This window comes from Lepisosteus oculatus, chromosome 13 (assembly GCF_040954835.1).
Source record: "Lepisosteus oculatus isolate fLepOcu1 chromosome 13, fLepOcu1.hap2, whole genome shotgun sequence".
Lineage (NCBI taxonomy): Eukaryota > Metazoa > Chordata > Actinopteri > Semionotiformes > Lepisosteidae > Lepisosteus > Lepisosteus oculatus.
Genome location: NC_090708.1, coordinates 11,520,792 through 11,534,522, shown reverse-complemented (window position 1 = coordinate 11,534,522; position 13,731 = coordinate 11,520,792). Strand labels below are relative to the sequence as shown.

The window sequence follows — 13,731 nt, the reverse complement described above, 5'->3', positions numbered from 1 at the left end:
TCTTGCCTAAGTTCTTAAGAAGACATTTTAAGACTGTTCTTTTCCATTTTGTTGTCCTGTAAGACAGGACAAAGAGCTGCATCGATCTTTCAATGTTGTTCTGTGATATAATGTGTACTACATGAAGGAAATAGGCTGGATTCTAGGATTGTTCTGTAACATCTTTACCAAGAAACAGCCTTTTGTTTTGTTTTAAATCAGATATGAACTTAATAAGAGGGCCTGGTATTCACGATTTCAAGGTTCCTGTTTCAAATGGAAGAATAATTGTAGAACTCTAAGATAATCATCCACTGAAAGGTTTTACGTCTTACTCTCACAATTTTTGGGGAGGTTTTTCATCCATTTCTATGATCGGTAAGCCAGGCGTCCTGGTGAGTGATGCCAGTCCTTCACAAGATCATGGGGAAAGGAGAAACTTCAGCCTCCCGAATGCCTGGAGAATACTCACATGAGCACATGCAGGGAGAACTTGCAATCTGCCTGGTCATCCAGGCCATAATTAAACAGGAACCAAGACTTATGAAGCAACAACACTGACTGCCACTCCATAGCCTGGATGTTTTTAAATATAAAATAGCTCTCTAATGGGATTTTATAACACTTTACAATGAAAAAAAGCAAACTATGGATGTCTTTTTCATTTCATTCCTACAGTAATAGTAGCTTAATTATGCAGAAATTTGAAAGACCAGAACATTGTGTGAGATTCCCGGAGCATCATCCATAGGACATAGCTTGGGAATTTCTTCCAGACACCTGTAATTTAGGAGATACTTCCTATTTCTAGGAACCCAATCCTTGCCTCTTCATTCCTGCCACAATTCGAATAAAACCCCTTGACACGCTGCCTATCACTCACAGCAGCCTGGGCCACAAGTGGAAGAGAGAGATCACATATCTGTTTTCTCTCCCCTGTTTGGCACCTGTTTCCTTCCGTCAGAGCAGGATGGATTTCAGGCTCATGTTCTTCAGTAAGCAGATAGTTATAGAGTGCAAGAGAGAGTCTGTGCACACTGGAATACTAGAAAACAGCCATGAGCAGTTTCTCCTTTTCTCTTCATCTGCTGCTTGTGCTTGTCCTTTACACAACAGGTAAGTCTTAGATATGACCATTATGGATTTATACTGGTGAATGAACCTAAAAGGGGAACATTTTATAGTTTTTGTGACAGGAATTCCAACTTGAAAAATGGCCTATAAATACTGTAAATACTAGAGTTAAAAGATTCAGAAGACCCTCATAGCCTTTTTTATTTGAAGAAGTTATTTTCAACTTTAATGTTAGAGTAATATAAACATTTAGGTGAAGCCTGTTTTTTACTTGATTACCTTTGAAGTATGATCTTCTTCGAAATGAATTGTTACATCCACTCTCACAAGAATATAGTAAATATTTAGAGTAAGAAGATCAGGATCCAGGATTTTAAGAGATCATTTGGTGTCCTTTGGCAAAAGATGATTATTTTTTAATTATCATGTTGTAAAATTAAGAATGTTGGAAAATGTTAGAGAAATCTCTAATCTTTGAAACTTAATTCCCTAGAAACTAAGTTCATAACTAGTTTAACCAAAGTTTATGATGAAAGCTGCTACATAGAAACAAACTGTAGGCCTGGAAGCAACTCCTTGTCATGAGCTCAGCTCAACTGCACCTTAACTAATAATACTGGATCTGATATGTTTAGTGGAGAACGTTTTCTTGATTTGTTGTATCTGCCATTTATCTGAACTATATTTACTCGATTGACTTTGATGGATGTTTTGCTTGGAAGGTAAGATGACCTCTCAGTGTAAACTATGACCTCATAGCCAGGGAGGTCAAATTTTGTCCTGGACGGTAAGCATGTCTGCAGTTTTTCATTCCAACCCAGCTGCTAATGAGCTAAAGCAACTTATTATTGATTCACACTCCCGTCAGTGAATGTCTTCTTCTATTTCATATTTAATATTCTTCTTGGCTTCCCTGAATGCTGTTATTTTGTCTTAGAGGTTTTTTTTTTTGATTCTTCAAAATTATTTGAATCCTTCACCTTTTAAATCCTTACCGGTCTTTAATGAAGTGCTCAAATATATTGATGTGAACAGTTGGATCTACTGTGCTTTGCACGTCCTAGTTTACCTTGTAAAGAAGATCTGGTGTAAATTATAACGTTCAAACTGAACATAAACCTATGATTCCTATGATCCCGTTTTGTTGAGGAATCTCAAGGACATAAGTATGTCTGACCCACTGCAAAAGATAACTGATGGTTCGGAACACCTGCAGCTGTAAATGCAAGAGCCCTTGTGCTTATCTGGTGCTAACGGAAGCAGGACAATACTAACTGTAACTAGTTCTATTTAATTATTAAAAGCACTAATTACAATTAAGTCCACTGTCAATGACAGCTGGCAGCTTTTGCTAGGACATGTGATGCATCTGTCCTTTACCTTGTTGTGTCTCTGGATGCTTCATAGATACTTGGGGCCGCAATCAAGAGGAACGCCTCATCCAGCACCTGTTCAAGGAGCGTGCGTACAACAAGGAGCTCCGACCGGTCCAAAACAAAGATGATGTGGTGAAAGTCTACCTTGCCCTTACGCTCTCCAACCTCATCTCGCTGGTGCGTCAGATTGTAAACTAGCACACACATCTACAGTAGTATGCATTTATTCATTTTTCAGCTCAATACCATGTAATAAAAACTTTTCAGAAGTATAGCAGGGTTCAAAAGTATAGAACTCAGTATATGTTAGACCAGAGCTCCTTACTCATTAGAACATAAAAATTGTTATTGTGTACAAACAAGAGAGGCCACTCGGTCCACCTACAGTAGATCGTTTGAAACTTAATTGCTAATTCATCCAAGAATATCATTCAGCTGTTTCTTCAAAGCAAGGGTATCAGCTTCAACAACATGGCTGGGTAGCTTTTGCCAAACTGTCAGAACCCTTTGTGGATAGACATGGCTCTGAGTCTTCATTGCATTTCTACATAGCGTCGTTTCCACTTGTGTCCCCTGGTTTGTGTTTCGTTGTACTGTACCCCCACTCTACCAGCCAGTCACCCATGGCCCTGCAGAGTTTATAGGGTACTCCCAAGCAACTAAAGACTTCAAAAAGTTGAAATTATGACAAGTTAAGTCAATAAGTAATTCAATTAAGTAATGAGGAGTTATGGAAGAATATAAACTGTGGTTGTCCGGCACCAGGAGTAAGGAGCACAAACTTAGTACAAAAAATGAACTCAGAATGAGTGGTTACAGCCTGCTATACTGTATATATCACACACTTACAGTAATTCTGTTTGATTTTTAACTTTTTACTATTCCCTTAGCAACTTAATATTTTTAAAAATCTCTTCCTACGATCTGTAAAGTACACTGATTTGATTACTTATATTCCCTGCACATCAATCAGTTTCACATTCACAAAAGTTAAAAGCCAGCCACTCAGAAATTTAACAGAGCTGATACTTTTTCTAAGTTCCCTTAAAGTTCTTCAAATGTTTTGAATAAGTTCTCTACTGGGGGAAATCTATAATCTATTTCTTTTGGCTATCTTTCAGAAAGAAGTAGATGAGACTCTCCTTACAAATGTATGGATGGAACATGTAAGTGAAGAAGTTGAAACACTAAAATGCCATTTAGTGATGCTGTACTTCCTGTGGTATGGCCAGCAGCCATATCACCCTGCAGCTCGCAACTGGCAACCCACTGCAGCTAATACAGTGATGGGACACTATACTGTTACAATGCTCTGTAGAAAGCAAAGGGCATGACAAGGCAGAGAAAGGTGTCATGGCTATCCACTGCAACCAAGGGAGTCTCCAGTCATGATGACTACTCGTACCACTGGACCCAGGCTTCTGAGGTTGAGACAGTGGGACTGCCCCAGTGCAATGGCTTCCCCACTTAAAAAAAAGCTCTCCCGCACAAGTTTCTTTGTGCAGCTCATCTTCCAAACACTTCCTGTGGTCTTCTTCCGCATCTTGAAAATACACTATATTCCGTGTGAATTCAAGAAATGTAAATTATACAATACCGAAAAATGTTTTTTTTTTTCATAAATGGTTTTATTTATTTTTTAATCTGTACACAGTTTTGAAGTAATTCTTATGTGTCTTCAAGGGTTGGTATGATGACAGGCTGTCATGGAATGCCTCAGATTTTGATAACATCTCAGTTCTGCGTCTACCACCTCAGATGGTCTGGTTACCAGAGATAGTTTTGGAAAATAAGTAAGTTTTCTATTGATTGAAGTGAATTACATTCTTAGTCTTCATATTTCTGAATGGCCCCACATAAGATGTGAAACCAGAGTTCTTGAACCAACTACATATGCAGCATAGCCAATATTTGCTCAATATTTGCCCTCTGTGTTTTGTGTGTCATGCTAAATACAGGATTATCAAAAGTATACTAAGATAGGTGTTTTATTCATGTCAGCTGCACTAGAAAACATACTGTACTGTATGTAGAAAAGCAAAATAATCTCTGTATGTTAAAACAAGACCCTGGAGTTTCTTTTGTACATAGGGAAGTCTGCATGCCTAAGCACTACTTTGTTCACAATGTTTTATAATGTTGTGAGAGAAACAGAGATAAATAAGCAATGAGTGAGAAGATGGGCAACCTACTTCAGTAGGATGCATGTATAATTACATTTTTAGAAAATCCTTTAGAAAAGTTACATTTTTAGAACATCCTTTAGAAAATTTTGGTTAGCTTATATTCACCATATAACTAGAAAGGTTTAGAACCACTGTTTCTGCATATGTACTGTAGGTTTTTAGATGACACAGGTATTCTGCTTTGACAAGTTTCATCATCAGCACTGAATAGATATGTTTTTTTTTTCCATGTAGTAATGATGGACAGTTCCAAGTGGCCTATTACAGTAATGTCTTGATCTACCCTAATGGATATATGTACTGGCTCCCACCTGCAATTTTCCGTAGTTCCTGTGCCATAAATGTCAACTTTTTCCCCTTTGACTGGCAGAACTGCTCCTTGAAGTTCAGGTACGATAAGGGAAATGGAGGAGAAGGCGAGTAGATGAAGATAACATGTCTTGAATCACTTTAATATTGTGCGCTGAATACAAGTAGCCTCATTTTGACCTAATGAAAGAAGCCAATACATTTTGATAGTCACATTCATTATTTAAAATCTTAGATAATGGTGTTGGACAAATTCAGCTCAAATGTTATTGATCGAATTTTAGATTAGTTTAAACTAATGGACTAAATTAAAAAAAAAAGTTACATGCAACTTAATATTGCTGGCAATTGTCTTTTGCATGCTTTTGTTGGCCTGTGATTAGTTTTGGTAAGTTCAGCTTCACTCTGTAGTTTTTTACTTAGAAGCTTTAGAAATGCCAATGTGCTTTTGATATCTGAATGGAACCACATTTCCACACATCTTTGTCTTTCTTTGAGCTAATTTCTTAGTTCTTTTAATATTGTACCACAATAAGACAAGTTTCCCTGCTGCTTTGGACTTTCATTGTTGACATTGGCTCATCTCTTCTCTTTTGAGCTCTCTAACCTACAACGCCAAGGAGATCAGCATGCATCTAAAAAGGGAAGCAGACCCAGAAACAAACAAGAGTTATGAAGTGGAGTGGATCATCATCGACCCTGCTGGTTTTACAGGTAACTGCAATGCATCTATCTCAGTACCGATTTCAAATTTTCCTTTATTACAGTATACAATTGTTATACCAGTACTCCAACTCTACAATGCCTGAAATATGACCTAGCATATGCTACCAAGCTTACTCCTTTTCACAGAATCTTTGGCTTTCAGTCCTGAGCACCATGTCCCAACTTCAAACAAAAGCATCCAGGCATTCTGATGCTTGAGAAGAGCTTCTCTTTTTCACTTCAAATTCAGAGTCCTAAAGTAGTCTAAACTCCAGTCCTAAACTAGTTCTAATACTAAACTCTAGGAAACAAGAGTCTAAACTGTTTCTAATCTATTAAAACACAAAGTAATACAACACAATGTATTCTTTGAAATTGTATGAGCTGTAGTTTAAACCAAATAGGCACAAAGATCTTATGACCTCACCTTGATTGTGTCATGGCAAATCCAGTCCAGGGGCCTAATGCTTCAATCTTTTTTGAAAAGACGAATAACTCTTGCCTTGTCATTTGTGCAGAAAATGGTGAGTGGGAGATTATCCACAAACCAGCCAGGAAGAACATTCACAAAGATGTCCCTCCTGAGAGCTGCAAACACCAGGATATTACCTTCTACCTCATTATCAAGCGGAAACCCCTGTTTTATATCATCAACATCATTACTCCCTGCGTCCTCATTTCATTCATGGCTTCACTAGTCTACTACCTCCCTGCAGACAGTGAGTATCCTGGCTTCTCTTGGTTAGTTATTTTTCTCAACATTATAGAAGTGAAATTATTTGCATGTGAGAAGAGAAAATCAGGTAAAGCTTTTGGTATTTTTTTTTATTTGGTAATAACATTAACTATTTGGAAAGCCATCCTGTAAGTTCTTGTTTTATATTAATTGGCTGATACATACTGTAAATAGAAACTAGTTTAGACATTCTCAGGGAAATGGGCTTGGAATTTAATACCTGAATGTCTTCACTTCCTTGCTAAAGGAAATTTTCACATTTCCAATCAGAGGGCTGTATAGTCCTTCCCATGATGCAGTAATAGGCTGACAGTAGTGTACAATCCTGGATTCAGTATAGGGTTTTAGGCATTAATGTGAAGGAAAACAGAGCTTTCACTGGCCGATTATCAAACTTTATTGCTAAAAACAAAACAAAAACTAGCAGACCAAGCAAGAAGAAGGAAAAGAATAACGGACACAGCGCGAGCCTGCATTCTCTCCTCAACCCTCCACACCACACTTTTCCCTGGGTCAGAGATTAAATAAAACTTCACTCGCACCAAACAAATTACCACACACAAAACACTGAACATGTTCACACTATCTCAATAGCAAGGATTCAGGTGTAAGCACTTGGGCACTTACAGATCTTGACTGTTAATGCAGTCTTAGCTCACATTGTCTTTGGGGCGTGTGAGGCTGTCTCTACAGTATGTCTCTGCATGCATGTGGCTATTAACCCCCTGTGTCACTGTGCAGGTGGGGAGAAGATGACCTTGTCAATCTCCGTGCTGCTTGCCCAGTCTGTCTTTCTGCTTCTGGTTTCGCAGCGTCTGCCTGAGACATCTCTTGCCATCCCCCTCATTGTCAAGTAGGTGCCCACAAAGTTCCCGAGTCTTGTAATTAATCTTTGTGCATATAGTAGGTTAAATCAATATTCAACACATCTGTATTCTGCAAATATGAAAAACAGCAACTTGAATTCACCCAAAAAATCATTTTAATGTTTGTCAGCGGTGATTGTATTAGTTCAGGGAATCATCACACAATGCTGTTAATCTAATTTAAGCATTCCCCCTCAACAGATTTATTTCCAAGTTTATAAAGGTAAAATTAAAAAGGAGGGGGGTGTCATTGCAACATGCTGGTTACTTGGGTTATTCTCAACATTGAACATTGAATATCCTTCAAATGATGTCTTTAGAAAAAGATGCAGATTCTAAGGAAATAAATGGTTTGGTCTGGAAAGTTTAAGTTAATCCTTTTCTAAGTTCAGTTAAATGTAATGATTTCATTATTTAAAAAAAAAACTTTTTGGGAACTTTGCAGTACTCTCTTTATACTGTATACGTGCACAATAGAGAAGGAAAGAAAAAGTTGTCATTTCTCATGTGGCTTTGATTTTCCCATGATTTAGGTACCTAATGTTTATCATGCTGATAGTCACAGTGGTGGTCCTGAATTGTGTTATAGTCCTGAACCTGCACTTCCGAACTCCCAGCACTCACATCATGTCAGATTGGACCAAAGAGGTACAGTATGTCTCTTTCTGTAGGTGTTAGGAGTGAAAGAGCTGCTCCAACCATTCCAGCATTCAGTTCAGAGGCTACTCCTGCCTGGCTTGTCCTGACAATAAACTTCTTGACATAATACAGTATATCCTAAAAGGTTCTGTGTTGGGCAGTGTCCATAAAACATCTTCATACCCCATTATAGCTCATTATACAGTATATAGAGTTTCCTTTTAAATCACAGAAGAATAGCAATTCAAACATTATTTAAAAAAATAAAATAAATGCAAATACCAACACACGCCACATCACTTCTTGAAATTTCAGCATGTTTTCCAGGCTTTGTCAATGCCTTATGGATATGATACAGGAATGAAAGGAAGTGATACTTTGGCCTTCTCTGTCTTGAGAGCACTCAAGACACAAGAGAGGTGAATACGGTGGGTCAGTCTTGGGGTGTTCAAGTGTGAATGCTGTGATTTCCCATCTCTGTGCCTTGGTCAGTTCTTCCTGGAGAGGCTGCCAAGAATCCTGCGTATGTCCAGGCCAGCAGAGAGCGAGTCCCATTGGGAGGGAGCCCTGCCACGACGCTCCAGCTCTGTGGGGTACATTGCCAAGGCTGAGGAGTACTACAGCGTGAAGTCCCGCAGCGAGCTCATGTTTGAGAAGCAATCTGAAAGGCATGGGCTGACCCCCCGGTCCACACCTGCTGCAGGTCAGCTGGACGCTGTCAGGTCTCCTTAAAACACATTGTTAAAGTGAATCATAGGAGGAAAAGCACTAAATTTTTGTTTATTGTCATTAACAATATGAGAAAACTACACTACTGGAAAATTAAGTCAAGATTCCTCCTTTTCAGTGAACATTAGAATTTTTGCCACACTGTACCATCTGCTATAATAAATTACCTCAAAATCTGTTGATGAAGACAGGTTTAAGTATTCTGACTTGGAATCTGAATTAATTACATTAAAGGGAAGCACTGAAGCTTATTCAGTCTTAGAATTATCTTTTTTTCTTAATGGAAAAAGAGTGTAAATGAACAGATTGGATTCCCACACTTGTGTTTCCTTTCAGTCTACAAATCAAGCAACGAAGCTGATGTTGCTGATCAGTTATATGCTGAAATCAGGCCTGCAGTGGATGGTGCCAATTATATTGTCAAGCACATGCGGGACAAAAATGACTACAATGAAGTAAGTGTAACAGTACTCCTAAGCAGTGTTGGGTGAAGAATCTTTTAAAAATAAAAAACACTGAACTGTTTCTTTTATAGCGAGCAAGACACAGATGTTAGTTGTTGGTAGTTAAACGTTAAAAGGCAGGTTTTTTTCTGCATTTTTCCATTCATCCTTTTACTATATCCCAATAATTTAGACTGCTATAAGGGTCTTTAAAACAGTCTGTGTTGCAGAGGTTTAGACAAATTTAAGGATACACATCTATTTTTCTATTTGAAACTGCTGTTTCTCAATGTTGAGAGAGCTTTTAAACCCCCTCTGTATCCTAACTCCCTCTCCTGTGACACCTCTTCACAGGAAAAGGACAATTGGAGTGGGATAGCCAGGACAGTTGACAGACTTTGCCTCTTCATTGTGACCCCTGTAATGACCCTTGGGACCTTGTTCATATTCCTGACGGGGACGTACAACCATCCGCCCCCCCTGCCTTTTGAAGGGGACCCTTACAACTACCTGGAAGAGAACAAGCGTTTCATCTGATGGCCTCCTCCCTTTTAGCCAGTTGTCTCCATCTCCTGTCTTCTTGAAACGGTCGTTCTTTGGAACGAAATGTGGTGGTCAGTGTCCAGCCAATACAAGAGCATGTACATTTTTTTTTCACAGATAGAGATTTTTTAACAGTTCGAGTTGAACCATTCTTTGAATGAGTTCAATTTTCATGGGTTCCCCAATACTTTGCTGATGACCAAATCCAAATCGTACTGACAGACACATGTGGTTGAACAGCAGAAACAACACTGTGTGCTACAGAGGCACTGCAGCAGGCCAGTTAAAGTTACTTTACTTGATTCAAGGAGTTCATGAGGTATGTTTCGTGAGACATTAAATAAAAAGCAAATGCTGCTGGTTTCATAATAGATCTGTGGCATTTTGATGCATTTCCATACACAGTATGTTTAAATTAATGTCTTGAGCCCTATTTGTGCCAACAATGTATCAATATTAAATATGACCTGTGTGCTCTTGTGCTCAACTTGTTAATTTCATTGAAGGAAACACAGGCTGCTGTTCTTCATCACTTCTTCACTATTACACTGTGCCAAGAGAAAACAATAAAATTTGGTATCAACAAAAATAATTACTTTGCAAGTATTAAGTTTGTTTTGCCAAATTCAGTATATTATGTATCGTCTTGTCCCTTCTTTTTTATCATCCATTATTTTGTAGCATTTCAGATGATGACTGACGTCCTGGAAGCAAGATAAAGTAAATATTTTTCATGCTGTTAAAAGTTTTTCATTCCAGGCTGGGGGGTTTCCATAGCTATTTAGCCTGGAACATTTTGATCTGATGATCTAATACCAAGATATTCTGCTATCAAAAAGATATAAGTTTTATATAAAAATATAATTTCTCTCCCACAGGTTAGTCGGTCATAAACATGAGGTCAATTTTACTGCCCAGCAAAAATGAAGTAGACACTGCAATTACATTAAGCAGTCATGACCTGGAAACATTGGTATTTTGTTCTGATTTAGCAGTCTGTTATGGTTGAATTATTTTTTGTAAAATTTGCCTTTTCCTTTGGTTTAATTTAATTATTGTGCTTGCAGAAGGACTTCCCAGCCTTTAGTCCATAATATCAAAGTAGTATTATAAATATAAAATTATTTACTGTATAATAGAGCCTGTCATGTCACATCTTATAGAGTCTGATTCATTCAATTAACTGACAGAATGACGTGCATCAAAAAAGCACTGGATAAACTGAGGAAATGCTCATCAACATTTCCATCTAGTAAGACAAAATACTACTGTTAGGTAGCTTTTCCAAAGACAAATATTTGGAGACAGTAACTGAGATTTTGAGACAGTATAAAAAAGATTAAATGCTTTCCATATGACTAAACAGCTATGAGGAATATTCATACCTGATATTGATATCATTCATTGATATATTCATACCTGATATTGATATCAATGGGACTGCAGTGGAGAGGGTCAGCAGTTTTAAGTTCCTGGGAGTTAACATCACAGAGGACTTAACCTAGACCCACCACACCAACATCGTGGTCAAAACAGCATGGCAGGGCCTATTCTTGCTCCGCAGGCTAAAGAAGTTCAGCATGCCATCACATATCCAGGCCAGCTTCTACAGGTGCACTATTGAGAGCATCCTGACTGGCTGCATCACTGCCTGGTATGGGAACTGCTCCACCCGGGATCGCAAAGTACTGCAGAGGGTGGCAATAAGACTGTTAAATAGTCAGGCTGCAGTTCCTTCAGCAAATCACCTGTAATGGCTACACGGACACACAGTTTTCACTGTATTCTGCATACTGCATTACTTGGACATAATGTATTGCATACACCCTGGACACATAGCAGCTCTATTTATACTGAGTTTTGCCTGAGTTTATTTTATTATCTATTATTATGTAACATTTTTGTAACCTTAATTTTGTGGTTTTGTACCCCCTGCCCCCCCCCCACCCCCGGTGAGCTCACAGAAAAGACATTTCATTGCCAGCAATTCATGCTGCTCGCTGTATTCTTGTGCATTTCATTGATTGATAAATGATAATGATACCATTTACCTGTTCAATGCAGCTGCGATTGAATTACATTAACAAAAAGTGACATAGTAAAATCAAAAACCTTTAGTTAGTGGTGGATTTTTTGTAACTTTTAAATGATCAAGTCTGAAGTTTTTTTAAGTTTAAAAGTTCAGTAATATTTGCAGTTCCATTAGCTGTTACTGTATACTGAAAAAGAACAGTGTGTTGTAACGCGCAATATTTATGTATCTATTTTGGATCTTTGTTACTGAAAATATATATATTTAAGGCTATATAGTGTACAGTAAGTAAAAATACGGAGATATTTTTTCTTTCCTGTTAACCCCTTATAACAGATAAATTAAGGTACGAGCCTCTAAATTACCGATGGTTTACTTTTGCAATACAGTTACTGAAGAAGTAGAGCACATTTGCATTATTGGGTTAAATATTGTAATTTCTACTGTGCAACTAACCTTGTTTTAATTTTAAGAGGCTGAACGTGATGTTATCTTTGCATATATATACAGTATATATTCAGTAACTTTTAAATTTTGCAGTTAAATGGCAAAAACCTATAAAATAAGTGCAGTGGTATTATTAGTAGAATCAGAGGTAATTTCTTCCAACAATGATAGTTTAATGGAATTCATAAAAGGCAAAATGTTTAATCAAGTTGTGATAAATATATTAAATAAAACATTAAAAGCACCTTTTCCGGTGAATATAGTTATTGAGTTCCTAGCTGTAGGCTTCCACTGTAATTAGGGACTCAGAATTTCCACTCGCCAGCTTTCTCAGATGCATATTTCTATGTTCTATTCATTTAAATTCACAAAATATAATGCACTTTGATTTAGGCCGGTTCTTGGCTTGCCAATGAGACATTGCTTGACCAGCCTGAGAAATATTTAAACAATATGGGTTGCATTCCCTTGAGAGAATTCTTGTCTGTGCTTGTACAGTAGCTATCAGGATACCTTCACGAGTGCAAATAATCCAGCGATGTCATTTGCACTTACAGCTGTCTCTTTGGTGACAGGGTGTGAGGGTGCTTCATTATTGGACAGTACAGTATGTTGCATGTAAGTCAGTTTGGTAACACTTTATCTTATGGAGTGCAAATCACACTTTAGATTATACAAAGTACAGCGATACAAAATTTTGCACTAATGTAATCAATAAAGAATTATTTACATTATTTACAGTAATTGGCTTCATTACTCTGTTCTCCTCCCCACTGAAAGCTGATGTGTGGTGAGCATACTGGTGCACTATGGCTGCCGTTGCATAATCCAAATGGCTGCTGCACATGGTGGTGGTGGAGGGGAGTCCCCATCACCTGTTAAGCGCTTTGAGTGGAGTGTCCAGAAAAGGGCTACATAAGTGTAAGGAATTGTTATTATCAAATGACAATTATTTACAAATGACAAATATCTGACGTCTGTTAATAATGCAATTTGTGTTCAGTAAGAGTAATTCCTGCAGTATTTGTGCTCTCTCCATATTTTATGATTATAAGGGGTGAATTTGCAGTCCCTGTACTAGTGTGTTACATGAAGGTCTGAATGAATTCAAGACTCTTGAAAGGTTGGGAGAGCAGAATTTAGTTTGATCTAAATAGAACAGAATGGAACATAAATTGGTACTGTACACATAGGAGCTTCTCTGCACATCTGAGCCTGGGCTTCACTCCTTTTGGAGTTCTGTGAGTCTTTTCCCACACTGCTCCCAGACACAAACTTAATGCTTGATGTCATCATTTATTCCATAAGACATGGTTGCTTATAGTATGCAAAGAGTAAGCGCTGCTGTTCCAAAATTTTTAACTAGTGTTCACTTATTGAACACTAAGGACTAGTAGTTCACATGGGTAGCTACGTCAGCATGCGTAGGCTGCAAAGGAACAAGTAACAGGTTTATTAATAGAAAGAAAACACAATGTTTCGGCCGTGGAGCCTTCTTCAGGTGCGAGGAACCTTCACACCTGAAGAAGGCTCCAAGGCCGAAACGTTGTGTTTTCTTTCTTCTCTTTTCAGCATGGAATAAACTTATTACATCTTACTAAGGACTAGTTATTTCACTTTTTCTTACATCTATCAGAATACACAGACATACAGGGTTAATGAGATCC

General features: G+C 37.9%; 1 protein-coding gene across 1 annotated transcript; it reads left to right on the top strand.

Moving 5' to 3' along the window:
* Positions 1–952: 952 nt before the first annotated feature.
* chrnd (cholinergic receptor, nicotinic, delta (muscle)) lies at positions 953–10,668 on the top strand. The gene is made up of 12 exons (XM_015361076.2): positions 953–1,095; positions 2,461–2,606; positions 3,551–3,595; positions 4,113–4,222; positions 4,850–5,005; positions 5,523–5,638; positions 6,148–6,348; positions 7,107–7,218; positions 7,765–7,879; positions 8,363–8,573; positions 8,936–9,054; positions 9,397–10,668. Exons 1-12 carry the CDS (start codon positions 1,038–1,040, stop codon positions 9,577–9,579), a joined length of 1,572 nt encoding a protein of 523 aa, XP_015216562.1. The 5' UTR covers positions 953–1,037; the 3' UTR covers positions 9,580–10,668.
* The last annotated feature ends 3,063 nt before the right edge of the window (positions 10,669–13,731 follow it).